This window comes from Eutrigla gurnardus (assembly GCF_963514095.1).
Source record: "Eutrigla gurnardus genome assembly, chromosome: 5".
In the NCBI taxonomy this organism is placed as follows: domain Eukaryota; kingdom Metazoa; phylum Chordata; class Actinopteri; order Perciformes; family Triglidae; genus Eutrigla; species Eutrigla gurnardus.
This window is the reverse complement of record NC_139919.1, coordinates 19,971,775-19,997,443: the sequence shown is the minus strand read 5'-3', so window position 1 is coordinate 19,997,443 and position 25,669 is coordinate 19,971,775. Positions and strand designations below refer to the sequence as shown.

The 25,669-nt window shown below is 41.4% G+C and overlaps 5 protein-coding genes across 5 annotated transcripts; 4 read left to right on the top strand and 1 right to left on the bottom strand.

Annotated features, from left to right (window-relative positions):
* Positions 1 to 192: 192 nt before the first annotated feature.
* On the top strand, positions 193 to 6,986 carry top6bl (TOP6B like initiator of meiotic double strand breaks). Its single transcript, XM_084009908.1, has 13 exons — positions 193 to 495; positions 660 to 783; positions 1,513 to 1,566; positions 1,637 to 1,758; positions 1,924 to 2,007; positions 2,088 to 2,143; positions 2,513 to 2,578; positions 2,672 to 2,859; positions 3,522 to 3,671; positions 5,379 to 5,537; positions 5,624 to 5,745; positions 5,949 to 6,059; positions 6,246 to 6,986. Exons 1-13 carry the CDS (start codon positions 475 to 477, stop codon positions 6,420 to 6,422), a joined length of 1,434 nt encoding a protein of 477 aa, XP_083866034.1. The 5' UTR covers positions 193 to 474; the 3' UTR covers positions 6,423 to 6,986.
* An 8-nt stretch (positions 6,987 to 6,994) lies between these two features.
* On the top strand, positions 6,995 to 12,883 carry pola2 (polymerase (DNA directed), alpha 2). The gene is made up of 18 exons (XM_084009688.1): positions 6,995 to 7,320; positions 7,633 to 7,757; positions 7,870 to 7,958; positions 8,066 to 8,123; positions 8,232 to 8,341; positions 8,586 to 8,785; positions 8,957 to 9,045; positions 9,161 to 9,313; positions 9,668 to 9,730; positions 9,888 to 9,939; positions 10,106 to 10,224; positions 10,380 to 10,418; positions 10,792 to 10,865; positions 10,952 to 11,060; positions 11,512 to 11,618; positions 11,854 to 11,910; positions 11,999 to 12,125; positions 12,480 to 12,883. The coding sequence occupies exons 1-18, from the start codon at positions 7,236 to 7,238 to the stop codon at positions 12,630 to 12,632; spliced, it is 1,809 nt and encodes a 602-aa protein (XP_083865814.1). The 5' UTR covers positions 6,995 to 7,235; the 3' UTR covers positions 12,633 to 12,883.
* A 289-nt stretch (positions 12,884 to 13,172) lies between these two features.
* On the bottom strand, positions 13,173 to 17,434 carry LOC311013726 (uncharacterized protein). The gene is made up of 11 exons (XM_084009907.1): positions 17,333 to 17,434; positions 17,059 to 17,118; positions 16,813 to 16,966; positions 16,638 to 16,721; positions 16,213 to 16,297; positions 15,337 to 15,867; positions 15,085 to 15,226; positions 14,058 to 14,813; positions 13,717 to 13,986; positions 13,497 to 13,646; positions 13,173 to 13,423 (listed from the first exon to the last, which is right to left on the bottom strand). The coding sequence occupies exons 1-11, from the start codon at positions 17,428 to 17,430 to the stop codon at positions 13,360 to 13,362; spliced, it is 2,394 nt and encodes a 797-aa protein (XP_083866033.1). The 5' UTR covers positions 17,431 to 17,434; the 3' UTR covers positions 13,173 to 13,359.
* A 940-nt stretch (positions 17,435 to 18,374) lies between these two features.
* On the top strand, positions 18,375 to 21,057 carry zdhhc24 (zDHHC palmitoyltransferase 24). The gene is made up of 3 exons (XM_084009822.1): positions 18,375 to 18,933; positions 19,266 to 19,543; positions 19,728 to 21,057. The coding sequence occupies exons 1-3, from the start codon at positions 18,629 to 18,631 to the stop codon at positions 20,018 to 20,020; spliced, it is 876 nt and encodes a 291-aa protein (XP_083865948.1). The 5' UTR covers positions 18,375 to 18,628; the 3' UTR covers positions 20,021 to 21,057.
* A 366-nt stretch (positions 21,058 to 21,423) lies between these two features.
* Positions 21,424 to 25,409, top strand: LOC311013105 (uncharacterized protein). Its single transcript, XM_084009024.1, has 12 exons — positions 21,424 to 21,537; positions 22,658 to 22,702; positions 22,802 to 22,954; positions 23,259 to 23,370; positions 23,669 to 23,719; positions 23,820 to 23,897; positions 24,010 to 24,066; positions 24,226 to 24,285; positions 24,427 to 24,491; positions 24,598 to 24,733; positions 25,027 to 25,091; positions 25,193 to 25,409. Exons 2-12 carry the CDS (start codon positions 22,680 to 22,682, stop codon positions 25,362 to 25,364), a joined length of 972 nt encoding a protein of 323 aa, XP_083865150.1. The 5' UTR covers positions 21,424 to 21,537; positions 22,658 to 22,679; the 3' UTR covers positions 25,365 to 25,409.
* The last annotated feature ends 260 nt before the right edge of the window (positions 25,410 to 25,669 follow it).

The window sequence follows — 25,669 nt, the reverse complement described above, 5'->3', positions numbered from 1 at the left end:
CAAGTCCCAGTCGGCAAGTCCGGCGGATCGAGGGTAGGGGACGGCAGATGGTAAATGGTCCTCATTTATATAGCGCTTTTGTCCAAAGCGCAGTTATGATTGACATTCACCCATTCACACACACACACACACATTCACACACCGATAGCAATTAGGGTGAGGTGTCTTGCTCAGGGACACCAGGCACTCAGCTCGGAGGAGCCGGGGATCGAACCGTCAATCTTGCGGTGCTTTACCTCCTGAGCTAAACCCGATCCAAATATCACAGTAAATAGAGATTTTTAAAAATACATATTATATATGAAAACATAAAGTATTAACAAAAAGTGTATTGATAGTTGGGATATACGGTGTAGAAAGTTTTTTTTTTTTTTTTTTAAGGGAAGCGTTCCCCTCTGGCCGCTTGAGGACCAGGCACGTGCGCACGCGAAAGACATCAGCTCGCGCCAGTTGAGTTGGTTAAATTCGCTAAAGATGGTCACAGAACTACAGGAGGTAATGGTTAAAATACGTTTTAATTGAGTTAATCTCTGCTTGTGATTATATATAAAATGGGTAGCAATCTAACGTTTGAAGCTAGCTAGCTAGCTAGCATCTAGTTAGCTATAGCACTTGCTAGCTACGCTAAGTAAGAGTGTGTTTTTAATTAACTACGTCAGGTGTTGCGGTTGGTCGTGCTTTTGGGGAAGCAAAAACAACAGCGTGGTTTAAAGACTACAGGAGGACTTTTGGTGCTTTTGTGGACTGAAACGAGAGATTCTGTTCAAAGGATAAACTGCACTGGTGAGTTTAAACTGTAATCTATAGAGTTGCTCATCGGGAAGAGCTACCATTGGAATAAAAGTGCCTTAATAGGGGCGATCCCGTTTGATCAGCTATCAATCAAATTTCAAGCCAAATGTGCTCGAGCCCGAGTTTGTTCTGACAGGAAAAAGCTATGCATTTGATTATCACTATTTAAAGCATACATGAAATATAGGTATTTCAGTTTACTGGACATAAAAACAAGAGCATTTATACGAATATTAGTTTATACATTACTTCCTGGTTTAAATGCACCATTTTAAACTGTTTCCCATTTTAAACTGTTTCAGTGGCAAAAAAAATTGTCTATCCTCAAAACAAGCAAATACACAAATGTTGCTATAGCAGTGTAATACATTTTATTGTTTCAATCAAAAATAGCAAAGCTGGCATTGGTAAGCATCCATACAGAAATAAAATGACATGTCAGGTAAAAATATGGTGAATCTACACACGTATATCGGAGAAATCTGACCAAAGAAAGTGCAATCCACCCAGTAGAGAAACCAATCAGAATAAAAAAAGACATGATTAATTGGTCACAAAGGTAGAAATATATTTGGACTAATTTCAGCCTGTAGTTGATTACTGTAAAAATAACAAATATGGATATTCATATATATGGATACATGGAAGTGTTGATTTCTCAGGACATATCAGCATGTGCAGTAACAGTGTTCTACACATGTGGTTCACATTGTGGTTCAGTTGCAGCTGCTGGTCCCTGGTGCACAGGGATTAAAATGGAAACGCTCCAACCTGGTAAGTACAAACAGCCATGATGCTCATCTTCCCCACTTGTAAACTCCCTCACCTCCTTTTATTGATTCAGTCCTCGCAGATATGAAGGAGAGCATGTTTGCCTGTGCGTGGTTGTGTCCTCAGCCTGACCCCGAGGAACTGTGCGCCTTCACTGACCTGTATGGTTCCCTCAGATTACTCCTATCTTTTCAGGTACAAACTACAGTCATCCTTCACTGTAATTAATGATATTGGAGACTGAACATTGTTTCAACATTGTTTCTTTGTCTGGTATTTATTTTTTCGTTCATATGTAATTAATGGTAGATGATCATGCCTGTGAGTGAATATCACTATCTATATCTTTGCACTCTACAGATAAAAGATGGAAGACGTTTCAGTCCAGAGTGGTGTGCTTGTGTCGAAGCATTCCTGCACTCATTCAGTTTGGCTAACGCAAGGGTAGCATCTGTTTCCCCACATGTTATTACAGTATAATATATAATAGGTCGCAAAAGTTTGACTGCCCTTCTTTTTCACAGATCAAAATCCACTTAAAATTCAAATCCGGTCAGCAGAACTACCAGCGAGACTATAGGTATGACTGCCAACTATGCAGGCAAAGCCCATTGCTTTCTTTTCTGGTAAATCTAGCAAATTTCCTGCACGATATAGAACAGTTTTGCTCAAAACTTCCTGGTATGTCCTGCAATGATTCATTCAGTCATGCTTGTATTACGCAGAATCTATCTATTTTGTTTCATAAAGTAGGATTCATATAAAGTTGTTTAAACATGCAAAAGCGTTTGCGGTATGGTCGGTTTTAAGTCAGCATGAAAGAATAAAGTAAGTTCTATATTTTTGACTTCAGGAGTTGCAGCATAATACTAACCCAAATGTTGACTACTCTATTAAGACCCCCTCTGCCTGTTTAACGAAGTGCTAACATAAGTTCCTATTCTCTCAGAGTGAAGATCAAGAGTAAAGTTGCCAACCAACCGTCGCTGGTCTTGGATGTCACGTGTAGAACACAGTCAGTTATTCTGTTTTCAATATTATATAATGTGCGTGTTCATTGTGCGGATCAATGTTGGTTGAAAATGATTTTCTTTCATTGGGTTTCAAGGCCTCCGGAGTGTGTGAAGAGAGGATGCTGGTGTCAGGGAGGACACCCTGTCCTCGGAGGCAGGCTGCCACTCAGTATCCCACCTGAAGCTATGGAACGTGGCCTGTTTGGGGAGCTCAGCGTCCAGCCTGTTACACTCCTGAGCCCCTGTGTGCTGCAGTACCCCAACCTGGCAACGCAACTCACTCGTATACAAATATCCTTTTGCTGATTTTTGTCATCTGTTTGTGATTTTCACAGTGTGTCTGTTGTGGTGGCCTCAGGATTGCATCGCTGCATTTTTTTGCTGTTGTTCATCAGAACATGACTTCCAGCACACACTTGCACAGTTTGTATTGTTTAGACGTGAGTCACTGCTCCAAGTCAAGGAGTACACAATTCTGAGGAAAAGGGTCAGGTTTATGCTTGAACAGAACTAGTTTGTAAAACATGTCCGTGTTTGAAATGAAATGTGTTTATAGATGTTTTCCGAAGGGCCACACGCAAAGGGGATGCACATTTTCAGAAAGTCTCCTGGAAGGCATTCATTGTGTTTCACATAGAAACTGGAGAAGTATTTGTATTTCTTTTTAAAAGATCTAGAGATCAAAGCCATCTTACTCTCGTATCTCTGCACAGCTGGCCAATAAAGGCATGGAATTCTTTTCAGTTTGGGACAGTTATAGAAACGGTTACATCCAGCCCCCTTCCCCCCCTGTTGATCTACGTTCCAGCCCTCACCCCCAAGGTCATACGCTTTGTGTAATGACAAAAACAGTGAAATTAGGCATCTGGGGGATAACTCAAACTAGAAGCACTCCTCTTTTGTGTCGACTCAGTTGAGGTGGTTTGGGTTTCTGAGATGGATTAGTCTTCCTTGACTTCACATGTCTCCAGGTGATGGTATGTGGCCCCAGTAATGTTCCCGTCACAGGCCCCTCCACCTTCTTCCAGAACCTCCCTGCTCATCTGGACTGTCAAGAACTTGGCTTGCATGGCCTTCGCTGCTCCTCCTTTAAAGGTAGGCAACAACTGCTGATGGGAACAACACATACTGATGGGAAGGGTACATTTTAGGTTATTTGCTACAGGCACTGTAACGGGGTCCAGGGATTTAGAGCTGTTGTGGGATCTGAAAGAGGCGTGCATGACTTCCCATAAAACCATAGTGATCAATAAAAACAAACTCGAAGGGTGAATATGTTCATCTGTTGGGAAAGTGTGACCCATGCATACGCAGATTAACGAGAAGGGAAGTTGAGGACACAGATGAATGAAACCAGATTGTAGAAATGAAATAATGATTTCTCTCACACATTTAATCAGTTATTCATAGATTCAAACCAGCAGTTTTATTTTTGCTAATGAGCCATAACTATTCCATAGACAATAATATCTTGTGATACTGTGCCTATATTATAGCTGGACTGATATATTGGTATATGGGAGCCTATCACAGATATACCAATTCATACACTGACTGATATGTGCACATATAAAACATACGAAGTATGAATAACATAAGAAGTGACTGAGAGGCCTGAGCTGAAGAAGACTAATTTCAACCACCTGTATTTATTTACTAGAAAATGAGCACAAAGCCTTGGCCTAAAGCTGCCTATAAAACTTTTATGGATCACAAAAGCCCCATTATTTGAATCATATGAATCCAGACAAAAACACGCATACCACACAGTAACAAAAAACCTTAAACCTTAGTTATTTCTGATGCAAGAAGCAGTACATCACAAAAAACATTCTCACTGTGCCGATTGGGGTTACAGAAAGAGTTTGCACTCTGCTTGAGTTTGACACTACACGCTCAGGTTTCCATCCTGGCTTTATACTCTATATAATTATATTATTAACTATAAATGTTTTTTAGGTAAGTTTTTATTTCAATAATCCCTTCTTGGTAACCCTTTAATATTCTTTCAGGCAACAATCAGTTAATTTTATTCAAGCAAAGAGATGAATCTAGGATTATTCGAAACCATGTGTTAGGGAGCCGAATTCAGCTGATCTTGTTTAACGTGAAGAGACACTTTGTCTGGAACTTAGCTTAATCATCACAAAATAATCTCTGCATCATTTAAAGATTGGCTGATTCCTCAGGAACTAAGCTTTCAAAATAACTCATTTTCCCTGTAGATAATATAATGAATCACAACCGCGAGCAAAACCACAAGTATGTATTAATCACAAGTAGCTTATCTTTTCACAATACAGGTTTTTATCGGGGGGAAAAAAAACATAATACCGTCTGCTCTAGTCTTTGGCTGCTCCAGAGAAGATCTCCTGTCACAAATATTATATCAGTGAAGATTGGTTTACTTACTCAGGGCACTACTTTGAGTCGGTTACCCATTCACACACATTCATACAGTGATGGCAGAGCAGCCGCTTGCACATCAGGAGTTACACACACATATTCACACGTCGATGGCACAAGGCAATTTGGGGTTCACCATCGGCATGTGGACTAGAGGAGCTGGGATTCAAACCGCCGACTGGAGGACAACTCGCTCTAGCTCTCAGCCACAGCTCTATTTGCCTTACCCAGAGGTGCACCTTCAGTTACCACAATGTGTGGCACAGTGTACCTTCAACTAGTGTGGACTTGCAATGCTTACTGTTTAAAGTAAATACCGACACTAATGATCATATTCACCTTCAATTTCCTTCTCATCTTTTATTTAGCAGAAACTAAATTTGACATCCTCTGCAGATCTTGTGCAGAGTGGAGATACTGTGTACACAGTCGAACAACAAAACTGTGAGGATCCAGATCAAGAATCAAGTCTTCCCACAGTGCAGCAGAGTCTCCTGCTTTACCTTTTCCTGCAGCACCATGACCCCTTCACCTACCAGCTCTCTGATCTGATGGGTGAGAGACAGCTGCATGTGTAACGCAAGAACACGACATTGAAGTTGGTCTTTCTTACTTTTTTCCTGTTTGCAATCCTCTCCCAGCCACAGAGGTGCTGATAGAGCACCACCTGGAGGATATTCTGAACAACAACAGGCAGTCAGTCACAGCAGCCCTGCAGACTGAGTTGAAGAACTCCCTGAAAGTCCAAAATCACAGAAAAAAGGCAAGTCTGACATACACGGTTACTGCCAGAAGAAATCATTCCTTTAATCACACGTTGTTGTTGTTGTTTTGGTAACAATTGTATAGTTTATAATAGTGTGTAGAATGGATATAGATCAAACTAAATCAATTAATTGGAAAAAATAATCAGTAAATGAAGATGAATGATTGATTTGAACCCTAATCGTAAGTTTTGATGTTAAGGAACAAGAGAAGCTGTGTTCAGCTGTGGAAGTGATTCTCAGTTCATCCATCAGTATTGTGAGCTCCAGCAGTAACATGGACTTCAGAAACGCTTGTCTGAACAGCATGAAGGTGTGAATGTACTTATATTTCAAGTTAATTCTAAAATACTTTTTTTTTTACAAAGAGGCCACTGGCATAAATGTTCTCAGGTTATGTGCTACACTGTAAATACACCGGTTACTTACAAAGATGTACATATATATGCATTAGTGTGACAGAAGTCAGATGTGCATCCATAATGTCTGTGTTCGTCAGGTGCATGACACTCACGACCTGTCTTCCTCTCTCCGTGAGTCACTGGGGAGGGTGATATCATGGAAATTCACTCCAAAGAGCAGGTGCCACACAACCCAGGTGAGTGGGATGTTTGTTGTTACTGATAGCAACCAATTACTACAGCAACACTTCATTGCTTTTATATATATGATTTAAATGCACAATCTAACAACATGATTACTTTCACAGAAGGAAGAGCGTCCTGACAATGATAACCCCCCCAGAACAGAAATTTAAGCACGTGTTTTTTTTTTGTTTTTAATTGAAGGCTGTGGGAGCAGCAATTTAGAGTGTGGTAGTGGTGGGTGTTGTACTGCATGGTGGTGCATGGCAGTGATGGAAATAACTATTTTTTTTTAAATCCAATGTCTTTTTAAACAAAGGTCTAAAATAGAAAAAGTTCTTGAATAATTTACACTGAGCTGAATATTCCTTGTTGATGTATGTTCACCCCTAAATAAACATGGTACAAAAACATGAACATCTGTACAATATAATGTACTCTAATGTATGAATGTGTATTGAGACTGTAAGGTGTATAAAGTACTGTGGTTCACGCTGTGGGTGTAAAACAAGTTAGCCAGGATAACTACATGAAAATATGTTGACAGGCCCGAGGGTTAAAATGAACACTCGTATGGTGACCACTAGATGGCGTTGGAGGCTTTTATTTTAGTGGCGCTGCTAACTTCCGTTTATTATTGTTTTTTGTGACGTAAGTTCCGGCCGCCAACAGCAGCAGCACTTTTTCGCGGTAAAATGAAACCAGCGTCTGCTGTTGATCCTGTGTTTTGGCATCTAATGTATGTGTAATTGCTGTAGCTTGTATTGCGATATCGCATCATTAAGAGAATCAGCTCGTCGTCGTTGCTATGAAGTGGGCGCAGAGCTAACGTTAGCTACCAAGGTTACCGTCTGACGTTTTATCCTCTCCGTAACGACACAATCCAGTAACACTACAGCACAAAAATGGCTGTAGTAACCGGAGAAAACCTAAAATCAGAGCTGGATATGTTTGGTATCCCCTGCCAAGATGATTCCGTCCTCGACAAGAGTAAGTAGCCAACTCATTCCAATTTCGTCTGTGAAAGTGTTGCGTAGCAAATAATACCTGTAACTACTCAAACAACCGGCCAGATAGTCAATGGTGTGTAACGTTGTGCAGTTGCTATGGCACATTTTATGTAACGTTACGTATCGTTACAAAACCTATTTTGTTCATGTTTCCTTGTTTGTGCTCTCTTCTATTTTTACATGGGCTTTGTCTGATTTGGTTTAAATGTTATTAGTTCAGTCATACTACTGCACTATTCACTAAGTGTGTTGTTAACATGCTCCTTCACCACACATCCCCATGGTCCCTCAGTGGTGGAGCAGTGTATCTGTAACAGGATACAGGCAGACGAGATGGTGCTGGAGTGGGTGGCCCACAGCAGCACGAAAAATGGACTGAAACTCACAATGGACACCCTGGAGCAATTTGAACACGAGGTACCTGGAACATAAAGTCGTCTTTGTTGTTTGACATAAAAATTGAGTGTTTTTGTTGAATAGGACATTACCCTCTGTTTGTCAAGACACTGTTCTCACATTTTTTTTGCAGGTGTTAAACAAGAGGAAAAAATCTAAACAAAGCTTCAGAAAAGAAGAAACCCACAACAGAACCAGAGACATCCACTCCATGCAGGACTTGTATCCTTTCCAGTGAATGTTTCATATCAATACTCTTTCTGTATTCATGTCTGTCATTACTGTGCGGTTATGCTGTTGTGTTGCAGTCCTTGATGTTATTTCTTCAGAATCAAAGCTGAGGAAGAGGAGGAGAATCTACTGTATGCTTACTCTACTCCTGCGAAGGTATGCTATCAGTTTTGACTTCATTGCTGTTGAGATATCCACTTTTAAAGCTACGTTAAGTCGTCGTGACTGACTTGTGTGCTCGACCCTGACTGCGTGCATGTGAAGGGTTCTCAGAAGCGAGCGCTGACCACCCCTGAACACCCACATTCCAAAAGAAGTGTTGCTCTGCTGGCCAGCCCGGGGTTGCTGCTGTCACCTGCCAGCTTTTCTCCCAGGTACTCGGCAACAACAGTTCCACAGTTCTTTTTATAAATAAATGTTTTATTTTGTTATTTTATAGTAATAATAAACATATAACACTTTTCTATACAAGTTACAAATATAATAATAGTGTTAAGAAGTCAAAAATTGCTGTGAATGAAAATACTTTTTAGTTTTAGTCCCAGGACTAATTATTACAAAAATCCTTGGTATAAATGCAGCTAATATTAACAGACTCTTCCCTTCTGTGTTTGGAAGTGCGACACCCTCACAGAAGTACAGCCAGAGAACGGGGAAAGGTGAGGTGGTGGTTTCATTCGGGGCCGTTCAGGGCACCCGCTGGGCCGGCAGGAAGGCTCTGGGTGCCGGCGTCCAGCTGGAGCTCCTGGAAGGGCCTGAAGACACTCTCCGCTGCAGCTACAAGTACATGTTCCAGAGGCTGCGCGACGTTCGAAATGGTGAGAGACAAAATTGTAAAGGGTCTGCAAGTTCATAAAACGACTTTGGATTTAGAGTCCTTTATTGTTAATCCGTACCATCTGGTCAACGGCATAAATCTGACATTCATACATTTCTCTATGATGACACATTGTTTTGAAGTTGAAGATCTTTGCGTCTCTTTTCGCCAGTGTTGACGGAGAAGATCGAGGAGCTTGGCGACGGCCTCAGGTCTCACTTCAACATTGAAGAGTTCGCTCCTGTCTCTTTGCCTGCTCAGGTACAGTTACTCCTTTTTTATTGAAGCTATAAACTCATGATTTCCAAACGTTTTTACTTTAATTTAATGATGTATTGTCTGCCTGCTCAGTTTGGTGTGGTTTATCTCTCTCCAGGACAGCATAACCGTGTTGGGTCAGGTCTGCTGTGACAGTAACGGCAAACTGAATGCACACTCGGTTCTGTTGGAGGCGGGACCGGAGCAAGGAGGTCAGCAAGTACCTGTTGATCTGTCGGAGCTTAAAGAGTACTCCATGTTTCCTGGTCAGGTGAGCTGAAGAAAACTTCTTGTCTTGGCAGATCAAGCTACATATGGGTCTGCTTTGATGGGCTTTTAAACTTTAATTAAGAGATATTTTTGCATAATTGCATTTAACTGTGCAGCTCTCTGCCTCTTTTTTACCTGCTTTCTGCTGTGTACGGTGGACTCTCCTTTTCCTGTGCACCGAGGTGTGTGTGCAGCAGGTTACAAGGCCACCAAGAGCAAACAGAGTATGCCAAGGACCTGGGCAGGAGATCCACCCAGCGTCTGACCGAGAACTCTGACAACCAATCAACTATTTCCACGAGGAGAAATGACGGCCTTCCTGCAGAGCATGAAACTCTGTTCTCTCTATCCCCAGGTTGTCGTGATGGAGGGAATGAACACAACAGGAAGAAAACTGATGGCTTCCAAACTCTATGAGGTCAGCTACACATTAAAGAGTCAAAGATAATGTATTTACAATATTAAAATGTTGATTTAAAATCCAAATTAAGTGGTTCAGAGTGTTTCAACTTTTAGAATTGGGGCCTGTTTGTGTTTCTAATGTTAATATTCTTTTATTTTATTTTTTTAATCAGGGAGTCCCTCTTCCTTTCTACTCCTCGGAGGTGAAAATGGACACGGATGAAGGCATGTGATGTTGGTTCATAACATTTGTAACATTTTCTGTAAATTTACTGAATACATGTTTATCCTCAAAGCCTTAAACTACAATATCTGGAGTGACTGCAGTCTGCTTGTGTCAAAGTTTTAGTTCTTTGTCTCGTGCATTCACACTTGTCCTATGCAATTGCAGAGCCGTTGAATGTACTGGTGGCATGCGGACCGTATACTCCCTCAAACAGCCTGACCTTTGACCCTCTGCTGGACCTAATCAATGTCATTGTCAGGGATTGTCCTGACGTCTGCGTCCTGGTATGGTTACCTTTTTTTTTTTGGGGGGGTGTTCCTAGATCTTATTTCCTCCACGAATGAATGCATGTCTTGCAAGATACACACAACCTCTGTCTATTCTTTACATCACAGTTTAGCAGCTCACAGTTGTACATTATCTCCCTTCTCTTCTCCAGCTGGGTCCGTTTGTGGATTCCAAACATGAACAAATTGAGGTATGTTTACCGGTGAACAGTTTGTGTCGTTATCACAGAATACCCACTGCTGCTACATCTAACGTTAATGCCTTTTAAACCAATCCTTATTCAAACCTCCACATCAAAGTTAATCCGTGGCAATGTGAAGAGCTTTTGTTCAACATACACTGCTGCTCAAAAGTTTGCGGTCACCTGCCACAAAAGCATCATTTGTTACATTCAGAAGGCTGAGAGGACTATTTTTGGATTGTCATTCATGTTTAAGTGTTGGTTTGTAGCAAAAAAAGAAATGTATGGCAAACAAATTGGTAAAAAAAAAAAAAAAAAATCTCTTGAAATCAAAATAGTTGATCATGAATTCATGTTTTTCCTCAACCCGTTTGTGAATCAGAAAGCTCAGGTGACCGAGACGTTTGAGGCCATTTTCTCGAGATGTATCGACAGCATTGTGGACGGCACTAAAAGGTAAGCCATAGCTTTATCATGGCACCTCTCTTTTGTGACCGAATCAGAAAACTTTTTCATAAGGACTAATGTTTCCTTTTATTCAGTGTCGGCTGCCGCCTGGTGTTCATGCCCTCTCAGAGAGACATCCACCATCATTTCATCTACCCACAGCCTCCCTTCACCCTGCCCAACCTCAGCAAGGACCAGGCCCAGGTCAGACACACAAAAAGCTGACTGTACATGTAAACTAAGTAAATGTTTGTACTATGCTGATGTGCACACGCCAACAGGCTTGTGAGCAATCATGGACAGCTTCATTGTAATAGTGTTGGGGCTCGGTAACAGAAAACTGAAGCAGAATAACTCTCATTCACAATGAGACTGTTTACATGATGAGCTGCCATTTCAAGACAACCGAATGTTTCCATATAGTCGAGAAATTAGTTGTCATTTATAGAAATGTGGTTCTAATGCTGTGAGATTTTCATTTGATGGAGAAAAAACAGCATCGTTGTAGTATCAGAATCTGTGTCGCACATTTTCAAACGATGACCAACCCTAAATAGTATTACTAGGTCATGTAGAAATACCTCTTTGAAGAATCAAGCAGGAAAAGTTTAAAAGTTTAATGCACAGCCTGAGTATTTCTCTTCATACTCTGCAGCGTGTCACCTTGGTCCCCGACCCTTGCACCCTGCTGATTGACGGAGTGACCTTGGGCTTCACGTCCACTGACATCCTGTTCCACATGGGTGCAGAGGAGATCAGCTTGTGAGGAAGATTTCTTTCTTTCTTTCTTATGTATTCATATTCATTTTAGAGGGAATTGTGTTAATAGACTGAATGTTTAATGTGATAATAAAGTCTTGTTGCATTATTCGCATGAGCAAACCCTTTATTCTGTCTTGGAATTTCAATGGGAGTTTACCCAAATACAGTCGTAGTTGCATACCGTGGATTATATTTTTCAATGAATGGCATCAATGGTGTGTGGATTGTGTTGCAGTGGCACGGGATCAGACAGATTTTCTCGCATACTGAAACACATGCTGACCCAGAAGAGGTATAGTCCTAAAAGATTCCACTTCTTCTATCTGTTGTGAAGATGCCCCGACATTAAAGACGGCCATGTTTGTGTTTTTCATCTCCAGTTACTACCCGCTCTACCCGCCTGTAGAGGAGGTCAACATGGATTATGAGAAGTTCCAGAGTTTCGGTCAGATGCCGCTGACCCCGGACGTCCTCATTGTTCCCTCTGAGATGCGCTACTTCATTAAGGTACAGAACTTCTGTTTCTGTTAACATTCAGTATTTATTACGGGCTCAACAATCACTTAATGTGTTTATGAATATGAATATAAGTGCAGCTTTGAGTTCTGTTGCATAAAACAAAAAAACAACATTTTAAGAAATTGTTTTAATTGAGCGTTGATTCCAAGGAACAATGAAAAGAGGTTTAACAACACAACTTCAGTTAAGAAGTATTTTTTCATCAAATTATTGCTTTTTGTCCAAAAGTTTACATTTTTAAAATTTCACTGAAGGCAAAAAGATTTACGATGGGCATATTCTTTTTGGATTATTTTGAACACTAAACGGATCTTTTAAAACCTCATGTCAACCTGTCCTCAGGATGTGGTTGGCTGTGTATGTGTCAATCCTGGACGGCTGACCAAAGGCCAGGTGGGCGGGACCTACAGCAGGTTGCTCATCCAGCGCAGCGCTACGTCGGACGACGGCCAGAGAGTGAGCCCCTGTTTGGCTGCACAGGTGGTCAAAATCTAAAAGGAAATTAAGACTCTGAATGCTTGTCCCCAGAATTGAGCTGACTGAGCTCAGACCAGTGAAGCAGCTTTGAATGCTGTTCTGCAGGCACACTGATGTAAAATATGTTTAAAACAACGATTCACTGTACCGTCGAAACCTCTCCTATTGGTTACTTTTTATATAACATGTCTGTGTGTTGGTGTCTTGACTGTAGTGAAATATAAGTCACTCAGACAAAACAGTAATAATATCTTTTCAATAAATTATTATTCTTTGAATTGTTTTTTTTAAGTATTCTTATTTGGTTAACATTGTATCTGTTTCAAAGGGAGGAAAAAAGGAACAAGAAACTTCAAAAATCAATGCACAATACTTTAATTTGTCTAGAATTCAGGTTAATGTAGTGGCGTTATGGGTTATGCAACATTTAGATATCCATCTCTAATCAAACATCAGAAAACAAACCTATCAACATAATGCAATCTGTTTTTTCACAAGTTGATTTTAATATAATACTCTGATTTAATACTTAATACAGTTAGGGGTTTTTGACCTTTTTATACTCGAGGTTAGGCAGTTGAGTCGTATTTAGCCATAAAAGTTGTCAAACTCATCAGAGTCACTTGGGTGATCCGACTTTGTCGATTGGTCCGTCTCCACTTGAAAAATCTCCACGTTGTCACAAACTGCTGAAAGAGAAATTACAGATGATCATCTTTAAAAAAACATCATTTTTTGTATATATTCAATACTTGTAGTCTGTTGATACTGAACCTTTGGGTTTCTCAGCAGCCTTCAGGTCCTTTACTCTGAAAATATGTAAAAAAAAAAAATGAATTACAGGAAGTCGTTTTTGCCATAGTAGGTGGAAATAGGACTCACTCTTTTTTCTGCGATTGTTGGTGAAGTGCGAGTAGATGCTCTGCATCGTCCTCATCACTGAACTCGTGGGAGTCATCGCCAGACGATCCTCTTTTACTCTCCTCTTCATCTTCAGTTGCCTCCTCTGGGATAATGTGCATCCTTTTAGATCTGAAAAGAATACATTGCATTGAGTTCAGGTGATGTTTGTGATTTAAGATTATTTAATTCAATACCTTACCTGTCCTGAGGTGAGATTATACTGTCGTCTGAATCTCCTTCCTTGTCTGGTTGTCCAGCTAAGTCTCCTCTCTGTTCCTCTTCATCTGACTCTTCATCCTCCATGTTGTCCTCATCTCCTTCACTCTCATCCGCTTCCTCTTCTTGAGAAGATGAACCCTTATTTCCATTCTCACCATCTTCACTCTTTAACCCGTCTGACTCTTCTTCCTCCATGTTGTCCTCATCTTCTTCACTTGTGTCCTTGGGAATAATGTGTGTCGTTTTAGATCTGAAAGGAATACATTGCATAGAGTTCAGGGGATGTTTGTGTTTTATGATTTAATTATTTAATGATCTTACCTGTCCTGTGGTGAGATTATACTGTCTGAATCTCTTTCCTCGTCTGGTTCTCCAGCTAAGTCTCCTCTCTGCTCCTCTTCATCTGACTCATCTCCTTCACTCTCATCTGCCTCCTCTTCTTCTTTAGAAGATGAAGAATCCTTCTTTCCGTTCTCACCATCTTCATTCTTTAACCTGTCAGACTCTTCTTCCCGATCACCCTTCACCTCCGACTCCTGCTCCATAGCCTCATCCTCTTCTTCGTCTGTTGTATTCTTTCTTACAGAAGGCTCATCATCCCCTTTAATGTGACTCTCCTCTTGCTCTTCATCTGTCTGATGCTTCTCTTTTTCTCCAGTGCCACCATTGTCTCCTAGATGATCCTCATCCTTTTCTCCTACACTGCTTTGTTCAGACCTGCTACTCTCCACCTTTCCAGTCTTTACACTGACACGTCCTGATTCCTCCTCCCGCTCGGCTCCAGACTCCTCTCCTAAGCGCTCTGATTTATCATCAGGACTTTGATTCTCTGCTTCTTCACTCCCGGATTCCTCAATAAAACTCTTTACCTCCTCACTGGTCGAATGACTCTCCTCTTTGTGACTCCCTGGATCGTCTCCCTTGCTTTCTTTCCCAACCTTCTCAGCCCTTGATAATCCAACAGCAAGCCCCCCAGTCCTCCCACTGTTAACACTTCTGCTTTTCTCTGATGAGGCGTCACTTTTTGAGCTTTGGGCGACTGTGACTGCAGCAATAGCATTGGAACACCTGGATGACCTGAAATAAGACAGGAAGGGGGGGTCAATTGATGGATTTATATGGATATATAGATAATTGGATATTTTATCGTTTTTGGACCTTGGGGTCTGGACCACTCAAGGAAGTTGGAGTTGCAATATTGTTATAATTTTTTTATAATTCTCAGATTCAAGTCTTGAACTAGTCATTGTGGTTTCATTTGCTCTTTCCCTAGTATGGAGCTAGTTGTTGTGCAGAATCGCCAATGTTTGTGGATGGTAACCAGGTGGTCTTATAGAATATTACTTACTCCAGAGAGCTGCAGCTTTCTCTGTCAGAGGAAGAACAATGTGATCTTCCTCTCTCCTCCCTCTTCTTCCTCTTCACTCTGCTCCCCTGGCTAGACTCCCTGCTGCTTCCTCTGCTCTCCGCAAGGCCACCGGACAGACGAACTAGGCACAATATGCACATGCACATAAATGACCCATATCTGAGATGAATGAAAATCTACTGAGGAATATAATTATAACAAATATCACTCTGAAAACGATTTTTCCCCCACCTGGTTTGATGTCCAACTCCTGGGATAAATGACTGCCCCCTCCTCCACCACCCCTCTCTCTCTTTGAGCTCTGTGCTCGGCTTGTGTCAGCCTCCTCCTGTGCCAACCCCATCTCAAGAGGAGGCTCCTCCATGTACAGCTGACCCCACAGAGCCTCAGAGTCAGAAGAGATGCCAGTCGGACCATGAGCCCAGGACCAAGGGTAGTCAGGCTGCAGGGAAGGCCAGCCTGGTGGATTGTGCCTGGGCCTTGGGTGATGATCAGCACTCGTGGAGGTGAGGTGTTGGAGCGGCAAAGAGTGAGCATATGGGAAGGTGTTTGGTGGTAGGAAAGATGGAGGTACGGGAGACGAACCCTGAGGTCGATACGGTGCTCTGATAGGAAACCTAGCTATATGGGATTGCTGGTGGTTCGGCCAGGAGGACTGCATGTAGGAAAGATGAGGGGAGCCATGTTGATTGTAGTCTAAGTGGCTGTTTGGGCTGTAGTACTTTGGAGGTGCTGCAATTGTTTGTGCCATTGTGGAAGAGCCTGCAACAACAAACAAAGATGCCTATTCATTACATTTACATTTCTGTAAATGTGCCAGTGTTAGCCAGCAGGCTTATTTCCAATTGCAGTCCTTTGGCAAGATGTTAAACTGACCACAAAATGACTAGAAAAATAAAAAAAACTCCATATAACCAACAAACATTCTAACACACCACCATGGGTTTGACAGGACAGCTAATAGCAACAGACAAACATGCATTCAGATTAAAGACTGTCATACTATCATACTGTTAAGTGTTCACTTTGAGATACTGTATTTATTAGTTTGCATGTGTCTGGACACCACATTTAAATTGAATCTTTTAGAGTCAGAGTAGGACAAACCTTGTGAAAGTAAAGGTCCATCTGCGGAGGACGTCCCTCGCGCCGCTGTGTTCTTTGGACGTGACTTCAAATACTCCTCCATCCTCTGTTAAAGAAACAACAGAGCAACAGAAATGCCTTTAACATGTATATTTAAAGTTACTTTCAGATTTGTTTGAACAGGTGGAGGTAGAAATTGTAACAATTATTATAATAACTAGGCAGATTGCAAATAGCTTTCATATTTCTCTTATTTTGTGGTATAAGAGTGTTACACAACTTTTCACTTTTTTTGGCTATAAGAAGAGAGTTTAAGGCAATGGATATAATATATTAATCTTATGCGCATTATTTAGACTGGAATTGTATATTTTGATGACTCGAATGAGCTGTATGCGTTGGCCACAAACTTTGTGAATCATGACTGATGTCTGAATTGCTCGTACCTTCTTCTGAGCAGCCGCTGTTTTCTCCTTGAGTTGCTGCTGCCAGCGGGGCGAGTTCTCCTCCAGGAACTGTTCATACTCCATCTGAAGGGGTCAAAGCAAAAAGTTTCAGCACCACAGAGGTCGGAGGTCAAGTGACAGCAGGGAAGTGTTTGTTGTGTTTGTGTCTGGGCACCCGAATAGTTTTCATGGCAGCAGTGAGGGCTAACATTCCTCTCAGTGTGCCCTGGGCTTCTTCAAACTGCTGCAGCAGCTGCCTGTTGTGTTGCTGCGCTGTGAGCTCTCGCTCCTTCAGCTCCTGCCAGTGCTGCTGGAGATGCATCGCCCTGCTGTCAGAGACGAGCCCGAGATTCAGAACATGTACACACACATACACAGTACATAGTGCGGGCAGGTTGCTGCCTTTTGTATGCGTACTTACAGCTGTTGATGAGTCTGAGGAGTTGAAAAGTCTGCTTGCAACAGCTGTGGCCTGTAGACACTGAGATAAAGAGACAATGTACTATAATAGAGTATTATAGTAACCTGTGCCACACACACTTCTCCAGGCTTACACACAACCTTGCGTTGATAGAATTACTATACTTTTGGTCTAAATCTTACTCTGCTTGCTATTGATTGCATCAACTGAATGCATTTTAAAGAAAAAAAAAAACATGATTACCCTTCTCTGATCTCATGGTTCAAGATCCTACCTGTTTTTTAGCCCGTGCCTTCTTTGTTTCGTAAAAGTGTTTCCTTCTTTGCCGGTCAGCTGCCCAAGAGACAGTAAATTCTCCTTCGGTGCAGCCATGACTGCATGCATTCAGTGGATGCAGAGATTATCAGGGATTAAGCTCTCTGCTTTGGGGGGGAGGACCAGACACATGCTGCCAATCCACACATGAGCATTGTAATGGGGTTAAGCAGTAGTGAGAGCTTTTTTTTTAATGCCACACAGGTAACAAAGTTACTGAAACATCCCGTTGAAACTAGGTCTGTATGTAAAAATATTGAAAACCATTTATATGGCATTCATTGTAACACATTCAGAACAATTTTCAACCTATAAATGGAGGATTGCAGCAAAGATGGCCGTCCTGCCATTTGAGGATTATTTCTTCTAAAACCAAAACAAGTGTGTGCATTTAATGTACAATTCAGGCCTCTAGGCTATTACACATCCAATTGGATTGGTCTGAAAACATTTTTTGACACTATAATACATCCTATTTCAATAAAATGCAGTCGCATATTGACAATAGCATTATAATAGTAGAAGTCAGAGGTGGCTTTATAGAAATGTGCATTTATCTAAATATGAGAAATGAGAAACGACATTGAAATATGATTTAGATGAGGTAAAATGCTATTGTTTTTGGCATCAAGACAGGGGTCTGTCGTATAATTGAAGAACCTCATATATGACATCTAGGCACCCTGGCTTGTTTTTTTTTTTTGGTCAAAGCCTCTTTCGCACTCAGTATGAAGCAGGGCCATATCAAGGGGGGTGTAATGGCAAAGCACACATGTTGGTGCTGGTGAATGCAGTGAAACAAACACCAGTCGGCTATTTAAGACACCACTCTCTATTAAAAAAAAACGTGATAATATCCTAAACAAATCCACAATAAAACCCACACCACTTTCTTCCATTAGTATTTGAAAATGGGCACACGCACCGATGGGGTGTGCTACAAACGGAACCAGTGTGTTTTTGTTGCATCGCGGATGTATTTTCACGTAACACCTGTCATAGAGCAGATAGGTTGGTTCCGTCCGCTAGCAGAGATCGTGGTTGTGAGAGTTTATAGAGTAACAGCGTAACATTTCAACTCATTAATGGGTCCGGTAGTTATATGAAGTGTGATTGATATCATGCGGTTCATTTAACCTCGGGGGGGAGAGCTAGCGGGGCGTTTATTCGGCTAACCAACGGTTAGCACAGTACGTCTGTCAAAGCGGTCCTCCCGCCGAGCTCACATCAGGAAGAGTTGGGACGGGCAACAAACATGACGAGTTTGGTCAGTGGAGTTCTTGGCAGGGTGGAAAGGCTGTGTGTCCACCTCCCCGTGGTCCTCAACACCTTCCTGGTGTTCTCCATCACCGGGGAGGTGAGCTATCTGGTGCTGGTCGAGGCTCCGCTGGAGGCGGACCAGAAGAAGACCGTGTGGTCCGCCCGGTGGAAAACGGTCCACCTGCTGGCTCAGTACTACATGCTGGGGAACATCTGCTGGAACGCGCTGCTTTTCCTCAGAACCAGCCCCAGCATCAGAGGGGTGTTTTTGGCGGGAGACGGCATGGGTCAGGGCTGGAGGTAAGATGGGGCTAAACTAGTTTAGCATACAGCCTTGGTTTGTGGCTATACAGACTGTATTGCCAAAGTATTAGACATCCTTGTTTACGCTTTTGAGTACTTCTGGTTGTCATCATTAGGGGCAGCCCCCCCGGTTCCACCTTTTAGAATACTATTCGACCATCGTGGTCTTTCAAATGTGAGAGAAGACATTATGTTATCCCAACTGTTCATCATCCACCAATTATAATAGTCGACCTAATTATGTTTAAATCGATCCTATTTGTTCCAAGTATTTACTTCATGTGAATCATATATTATAATATAATTTTCTATCTTCTTTCCCCACACAGGTACTGTTATACATGCGAGACACACACTCCTCCTCGGTGCTCCCACTGCTACGACTGTAAAGTGTGTGTGCTGCGGCGGGATCACCACTGTGTGTTTTTTGGCCAGTGCGTGGGCTTCCGTAACTACCGCTACTTCCTGAGCTGCTTGTTCTTCATGTGGTCGGGACTGCTGTACGCCACCCTGATGAATGCAGAGGTCTTCATTGTCATATTGAAGGAGGGTGTGACCATGCACAGCGTCCTGCTGCTGCTCATTCCCTGGATCATGCTGGTTTCAGGTAGGAGCTGGTTTACGCCATATTGGTTGTTCCGTTTCCTGACTATTTCTTGTAGCTATGGTAACGTTACGTATTCTCTACCAGAGTTACTCATACTGTATACACTGAGACGTCCAAGAATGTCGTCGATAAAGTTTGTATCTGGCTGTGACTTAATCAGTGCTGCTGTCTCTTCTCTCCCCAGGTCAGGTTTCAACACGTGCTTTTGGCTTCGCCTTCATCGCAGACACATGCGTGGTGGGCTTCCTACTGGTATCTGCCTTCTTCTTCTTCCATCTTTTCCTGATGATTCGGGGACAGACCACCAGAGAGTGGTACTCGACCCGCCGGCCTTACAGCCTTGGGCTCCTGGGTAACCTGCGTCACGCTCTGGGTCTCCGATGGTACCTCTGCTGGCTCTCCCCACTTGTCCCATCACCTCTCCCTGGAGATGGGATGAACTTTCAGATCACAGGGTCGCTGGAACCCAGCCGATAACAGCTGGAGGTCTGAGTATGTACAGTCTTTGCTTCAGTGATGGTGAATGAAATCAGGAGCAGCAGCCTCACCTCAACTCAAGAAGTAGCTTGGGATGAGAGCACAGTGCCACAACAGTGTGTGGTTGTTAAGCTGTTACTGGGTATAACTGTCTACAGGCATCTTCTCCGTTTACCTATGCTGACTTCTGAGTCAAAGAAATTATGGATCTACTTTGGAACGTGCATTGACCATTGAAGCTTGACTAAGAATATCAACACAGAAATTAACACAGTTCTTCTGGAATACTGAGCACTGAACATTTATGAATCACTGAAATGAGAATGTATTTATTGAGCGTGAAAAATCTATACTTTTAAATCCTTGTTTACAAGCACTCGCAACTACTGACTCCGGCGTAGTCACTTAAATGAGGCTTTCTCATACAGTTTTTTTGTTTGCCTAAATCTGAAGGTCATACACATTTGATTTATACTCTCTTGATTTATATATGGATAGTCCAACTGTGTTGCTTTAGCTGCTAGGATCATGATGTGCCATCCAATCCTGAGCTTCACCTTAATTTACTACACTGGCCTTTTTACTGGATATGGTTGCACCAAGTGAGGCAATGAGAGGGGGTTCACAATGATGAATGACAACATATGTGTAAGAAAACAATCAATAGAAATGCTGTATGTTGTGAAATATAGTTTTGCCGTTCACAGACTAATGTAGCATTACCACTTTATACTTCTGTTATCACATTTCATATTGTCCCCCTCTCTTTTGCTTTTTTAATTTTAATGATCCTGGCCTTAAAGTGTAGTGAAGGATTACAAGCCTTTATTCAGGTGTTTTTTACTCGTTCCAAGCAAAATTATCCAATTTATATATCCAAAATATTTAAGTATTGTTAATTATTTGCTTAATGTCTGCTTTTTGTGTTATTTCTTTGGGGTAACACAATGTTTGTTTGTTGCTGTTTTCAATGGAAGAATGGAACCATTGAAAAAAATATATATATATTTTTTTTTTGTACTTTGAGGTGTAATAATAAAATCTGGATTTAAAAAAGTGTTTTCTGCGGCTCCAATCATTTTAAACGTTCACAACGAAGTGAAAAAGCAATCAAATTTACCTTTACCATTCCTGTTAATTTAATCATAATACAAAAACTATTTTTTCAAAAGTACATAGACTAGTGATTAATCATTATGAGACTGACACAAAATAATTATAGTTATGCTGCCTTCACGGTGTATCGGAATTATGGTAAATACATGGTAATCACGAGTGGGAAACAGATAATTTTGATACCCAAATCCCTGAGTTAGGGTGACCAGAACCTTTCATCATGGCGGAGAAGATGACAGCTTCAGTAATCGATAGCACGTAATTCTTCAATTCGCCATTTTTCAATTCGTCCTGACAACAAAGCTCTTGAACATGAAATGATCGTAATTCCGACTTCACAAAAGCGAAGTTGGATCTCGCAACTGGCAGCTGTAACTTCATTAGTTTGGATTTAATCGCAGGTAAGGCATTTTTATTGGCCGTTTTTTTAAAAAGTGTATACTGCTAAATCTAAGCATACACAATTATTAGATTTAGCCGTGAACTTGTGTAGCTAGCTACGTCAGAAACCCAATGGCTGCGCGTAGCTAGCTAACTGGAATGTGGAAACACGAGGGGATGGCGACGTAAGTATTCACACACTGTGTAACATGTTAGCATTTTAGTTAACTAATTCATGTCAAGGTTAGCTTGCCTCCGTTTAAAAAATGTCGCTCATACCTAAGTTAAGTGACGCTAACACTAGCGAGAGAAAGTTAGCGTTAACTACTGTTTAAAATAGCGATTTTAACGTATTGAAGTTGTGCTTGTAGGCTAACGTTAACGTACCTGACCCGGATAAGCGGTTGACGATGATTTGATTATTGATTTTTGATTATATCTGGGCTACATTGGGCGGTTGTTAACTGTGTTTCAGACTCAGTGAGTCTCATTACAAGACTAATATAGCCTATAGCCTGTTCATAACCTGTACATACGTGAAACGTACTATTTTTTAAAAATATATTACTCATACTGTATATATTTAGCACTCTGTATATACTGTATCATAGAGGTGTAACGATTCATTCGATTAATCGATGAATCGATTGTCGATATAAATGCATTTAATCGGATGAATCATGATTCTTACTTATGATTAATGTTTTAATACGTTTAAGACACACTCTCCCCTGCCAGCATGTAGTCTACTGAATAATGTTTCAGCAATGTTTAATTACATTTTTGTATTCAGCATAAAATATTATGCAGGACTACTTTTTTCAAGAATAAATGTTATTTTTCACCTTTCAGAAGAATACAGATAGTCTCACTCGCATTATTGCATGTTTATTTCATGGATATAGAATTTTGGTTGCAAGTTACTGAATCGAATCGTGGTTTACAGAATCGAATCGAATCGTTACAAAAAGAAAAAAAACGTCCATGAATCGAATCGCCAACTACTGTACCGTTAATCGAATCGAATCGCTGTGAAGCCAAAGATTCACACCCCTTCTGTATCATGTTATTTATTACTGCTTATGCACTTCTGGTTGGATGCTAAAGTCATAATGTGTAATAATGTGTCATTTGTCGCAGGAAGGAGGAGTTAGCCAACAGGATGGATGTCTCAGAGGAAAATATGTGAGTGATGTTCGATAAATAAACCCATTCACAAGAATGGTTTACTTAGCAGCGATATATGAAGCTTGTCCTCTGGTGTGTGTGTGTGTGTGTGTGTAGGACAGAGATGCTTGAGAAGATAGCAGAGCGGGAACACAGTCTGAACCAGCAGAGAGAACTGACTGTTAAAATGAGGCACTGGCTGGATGTGGCAGATGATGACGTGGCGATGCTGCGCTCAGAGAACGGGGCCCTCAAAAAACAAGTGAAAGCGTAACTAGTCCCACCTGATTGTCTCTACTCGTTAGCAGAAGGGTGCCTTAACCGTCTGATAATCAAACTTAACGTCTTTTGGCCTGTTTATCATCTGTGTGATTTTCCTACTGTCTTTGACACAAACATGGCTTACCTCCAGCATTAACTCTTTTAGGTCATTTTATGTCTTTTATGTTTTTAAATTTCGTCTTTATTAATCAATCATTCCATTTCTATCATCTGTAACGCAGCGTTATCTTTGTTACTTGTTTCTTTTGAACCAGTGCTTGAACATTGTGGTGGGATGTTTGTGTGTCTGCAGCCAGGAGAAGATCATCAGTGAAGCACAGCAGGTCGAAGCAGAGCCTTGCAGGGGTCTCCTCGCTGATGACCTCGGTATCAAGAGATGCAGTGAAAAAAAGATTCAGGAACTGGTGTGTAACCAGAAGTGTTATAGAGTTGTATTAAATAAAATGTAATGCTGCCTTTAAGACCACACACTTGAGCCAAATCATGACATCAGGGAAAGCAAAATCCTTGATGATATCTCGTCTAAAAATGCCCTTTTTTTATTGCTGCAATAATTTCTTTGACCATTGGCCATGAAACAACTATATTCTCATCCTTTACTTGCTCATCATTGTAGCATTAAATAGTGTTTGCTGTTATCTAATCCAAGATATCCAAAATCCAAATATCGCAGGTAACCTTTCGTGTTGTGTTTTTGTGCAGGAGGAGAAATGCTCAATGCTGAAAGAACAGAATAAGAAGCTAGCCGAAGAGGTATTATGTGTGCTCCTTTTCCCATAGCAATTTAAATATGTCATCATATACTCCAGTTAGAATTGATACTGACATTTAAAAGTAATTCTGCCCTTTTCAGCTCAAAAGCCTCCAGCAAGAGAGAGACCGTGACAAGATAAGCTTGAGCAAGTTCAGGGTTGCACTTCAAACCCTGGAGGTAACGCCCTGCATTAAACCTGGAGATATTTCACTGGTTCTCATCATTCACTCTCCCATTTGCCATGTTCCATCGTCGACCAGATCGTGATTTGTTACGTGTGTTTCTTCAGTGTGGAATGGAAGAGGCTCAGTTAGGACTTCAGGATAGGGATGAGGTTATTGATCAGGTAGGAACAGAGACATCAGTACGAGGCAGCGACTAGCCAAGAGCTCTATATTCTCATAAATATTGATCTTTCTCTTTGGAGTTCAACATGACTGCCTTAACAGTGTCTTTGTACGTGTTATTTGTTTCATCACAATTTTTCCACTTGTGTTTGTGATAGAAAAACTTCCAGTTGAAGCACTTGGAGGAATCGGTAGAAGAATGCTCCAACGTCATAGAGGTAAAGCTGCTCTCATCCATTGCTGTTAAGTTAAGAAAGAGAAGAAAGAACGGCGTTCACTCAGCTCCCAAATGCTGCCAGATAATGTCTTCATGTAATGAGCTATTGAAGTGATTTGTTGATCTTGCCTCTCTGCTCCAGTCTCTCAGGCTGACCAATCAGAACCTGAAAGAGCATTTGGAGGACAGACTGGATGAAGCCTCTTTGTAACCCTGAAATTCAATATCCTCTCGCTTTAAACGAATATCATGACATACACCGAGTCGTTGGTTTGCACTCATACTGTACCGTGTGTCTAATGTTGGTTTCCAGCACTGTTGTGAATGACCTGATGGAAGATAAGGAAGGAGCGCCCAGTCCCCCTCTGTCCTTTGCAGAGGAAATTAAGCTGCTGGCCTCTTCAGCTGTAGTGACAACCAGCATGTCCGACTCCACAGACATTAGACATGTATGACCTCTCCCTCCTATTTTTAGACTTCTGAACTTGAGAGAATGTAAAATAACTTACCAGTTAATAATATACATCTGGTTAAAACTAATACAGTCTTAATTTAGTCTTGCAATAAATCCTAGTGGCTGTATATTTATCACTTTTTGATCATCCTGTACTTCTACGAGTGACCACTAGAGAGTGCCACAACAAAAAAAGTTTCAAGCACTGTCAATCAGGCAGCAACTGCGTGACTGTACAGTACATTGAACAAATCAGGAGATCAGTGATGTCTGGCACTGTGTCTGCAGGAGGAGCCTGAGTCCGAGGGGCTGGTGAAACCTCGAAGTCTCACAGTAGACCTTCAGACCAAAAGGTACGCCCGTTACACTTTAAATGAAATAGTTCCCAATCACATTTATTGTTCTACGTTTTTCCTCGTTTGTAATCGTCCCTCTGGTTTCTCTGTTGTCTAAGGTGTGCAGGTATTTTGGAGACAGCCATCAAAAGAGCAGGACGAATCCTGCTGATATTCATCATTCTCACTGTTTTGGCCTTTTTGGCTTCAGTCGACAGCTTGTGGAGCAGTGTCCGCCTGATGTTACAGCCCTACTGCAGAGTGCATTATGGGGCCTTACCTCCTATGTGACCAAAACACTCCGTCCTATAAACATAACAACATTTATCTGGCTGATGGTGGGGATTTTTTGTAGCTGAATGTGTTTTCTACTCAGCAGATCATAGCACCGCATTTTATTATCAATCGTTTTTTATTTTTTACAAAAATACAACATGGCATTTTTAGTGGAATATGAATCATTTTTGCATAAGAAGCTTGGCAGTGAGTTTGGAGGGGGGGGGGGGGGGGGGGGGGACAATCAAAAGCTAGATGAAACAAATCCAAATAGCTGCAGTGAGAAAGGCTCATTTGAATATGGACCATCTTCATTACAT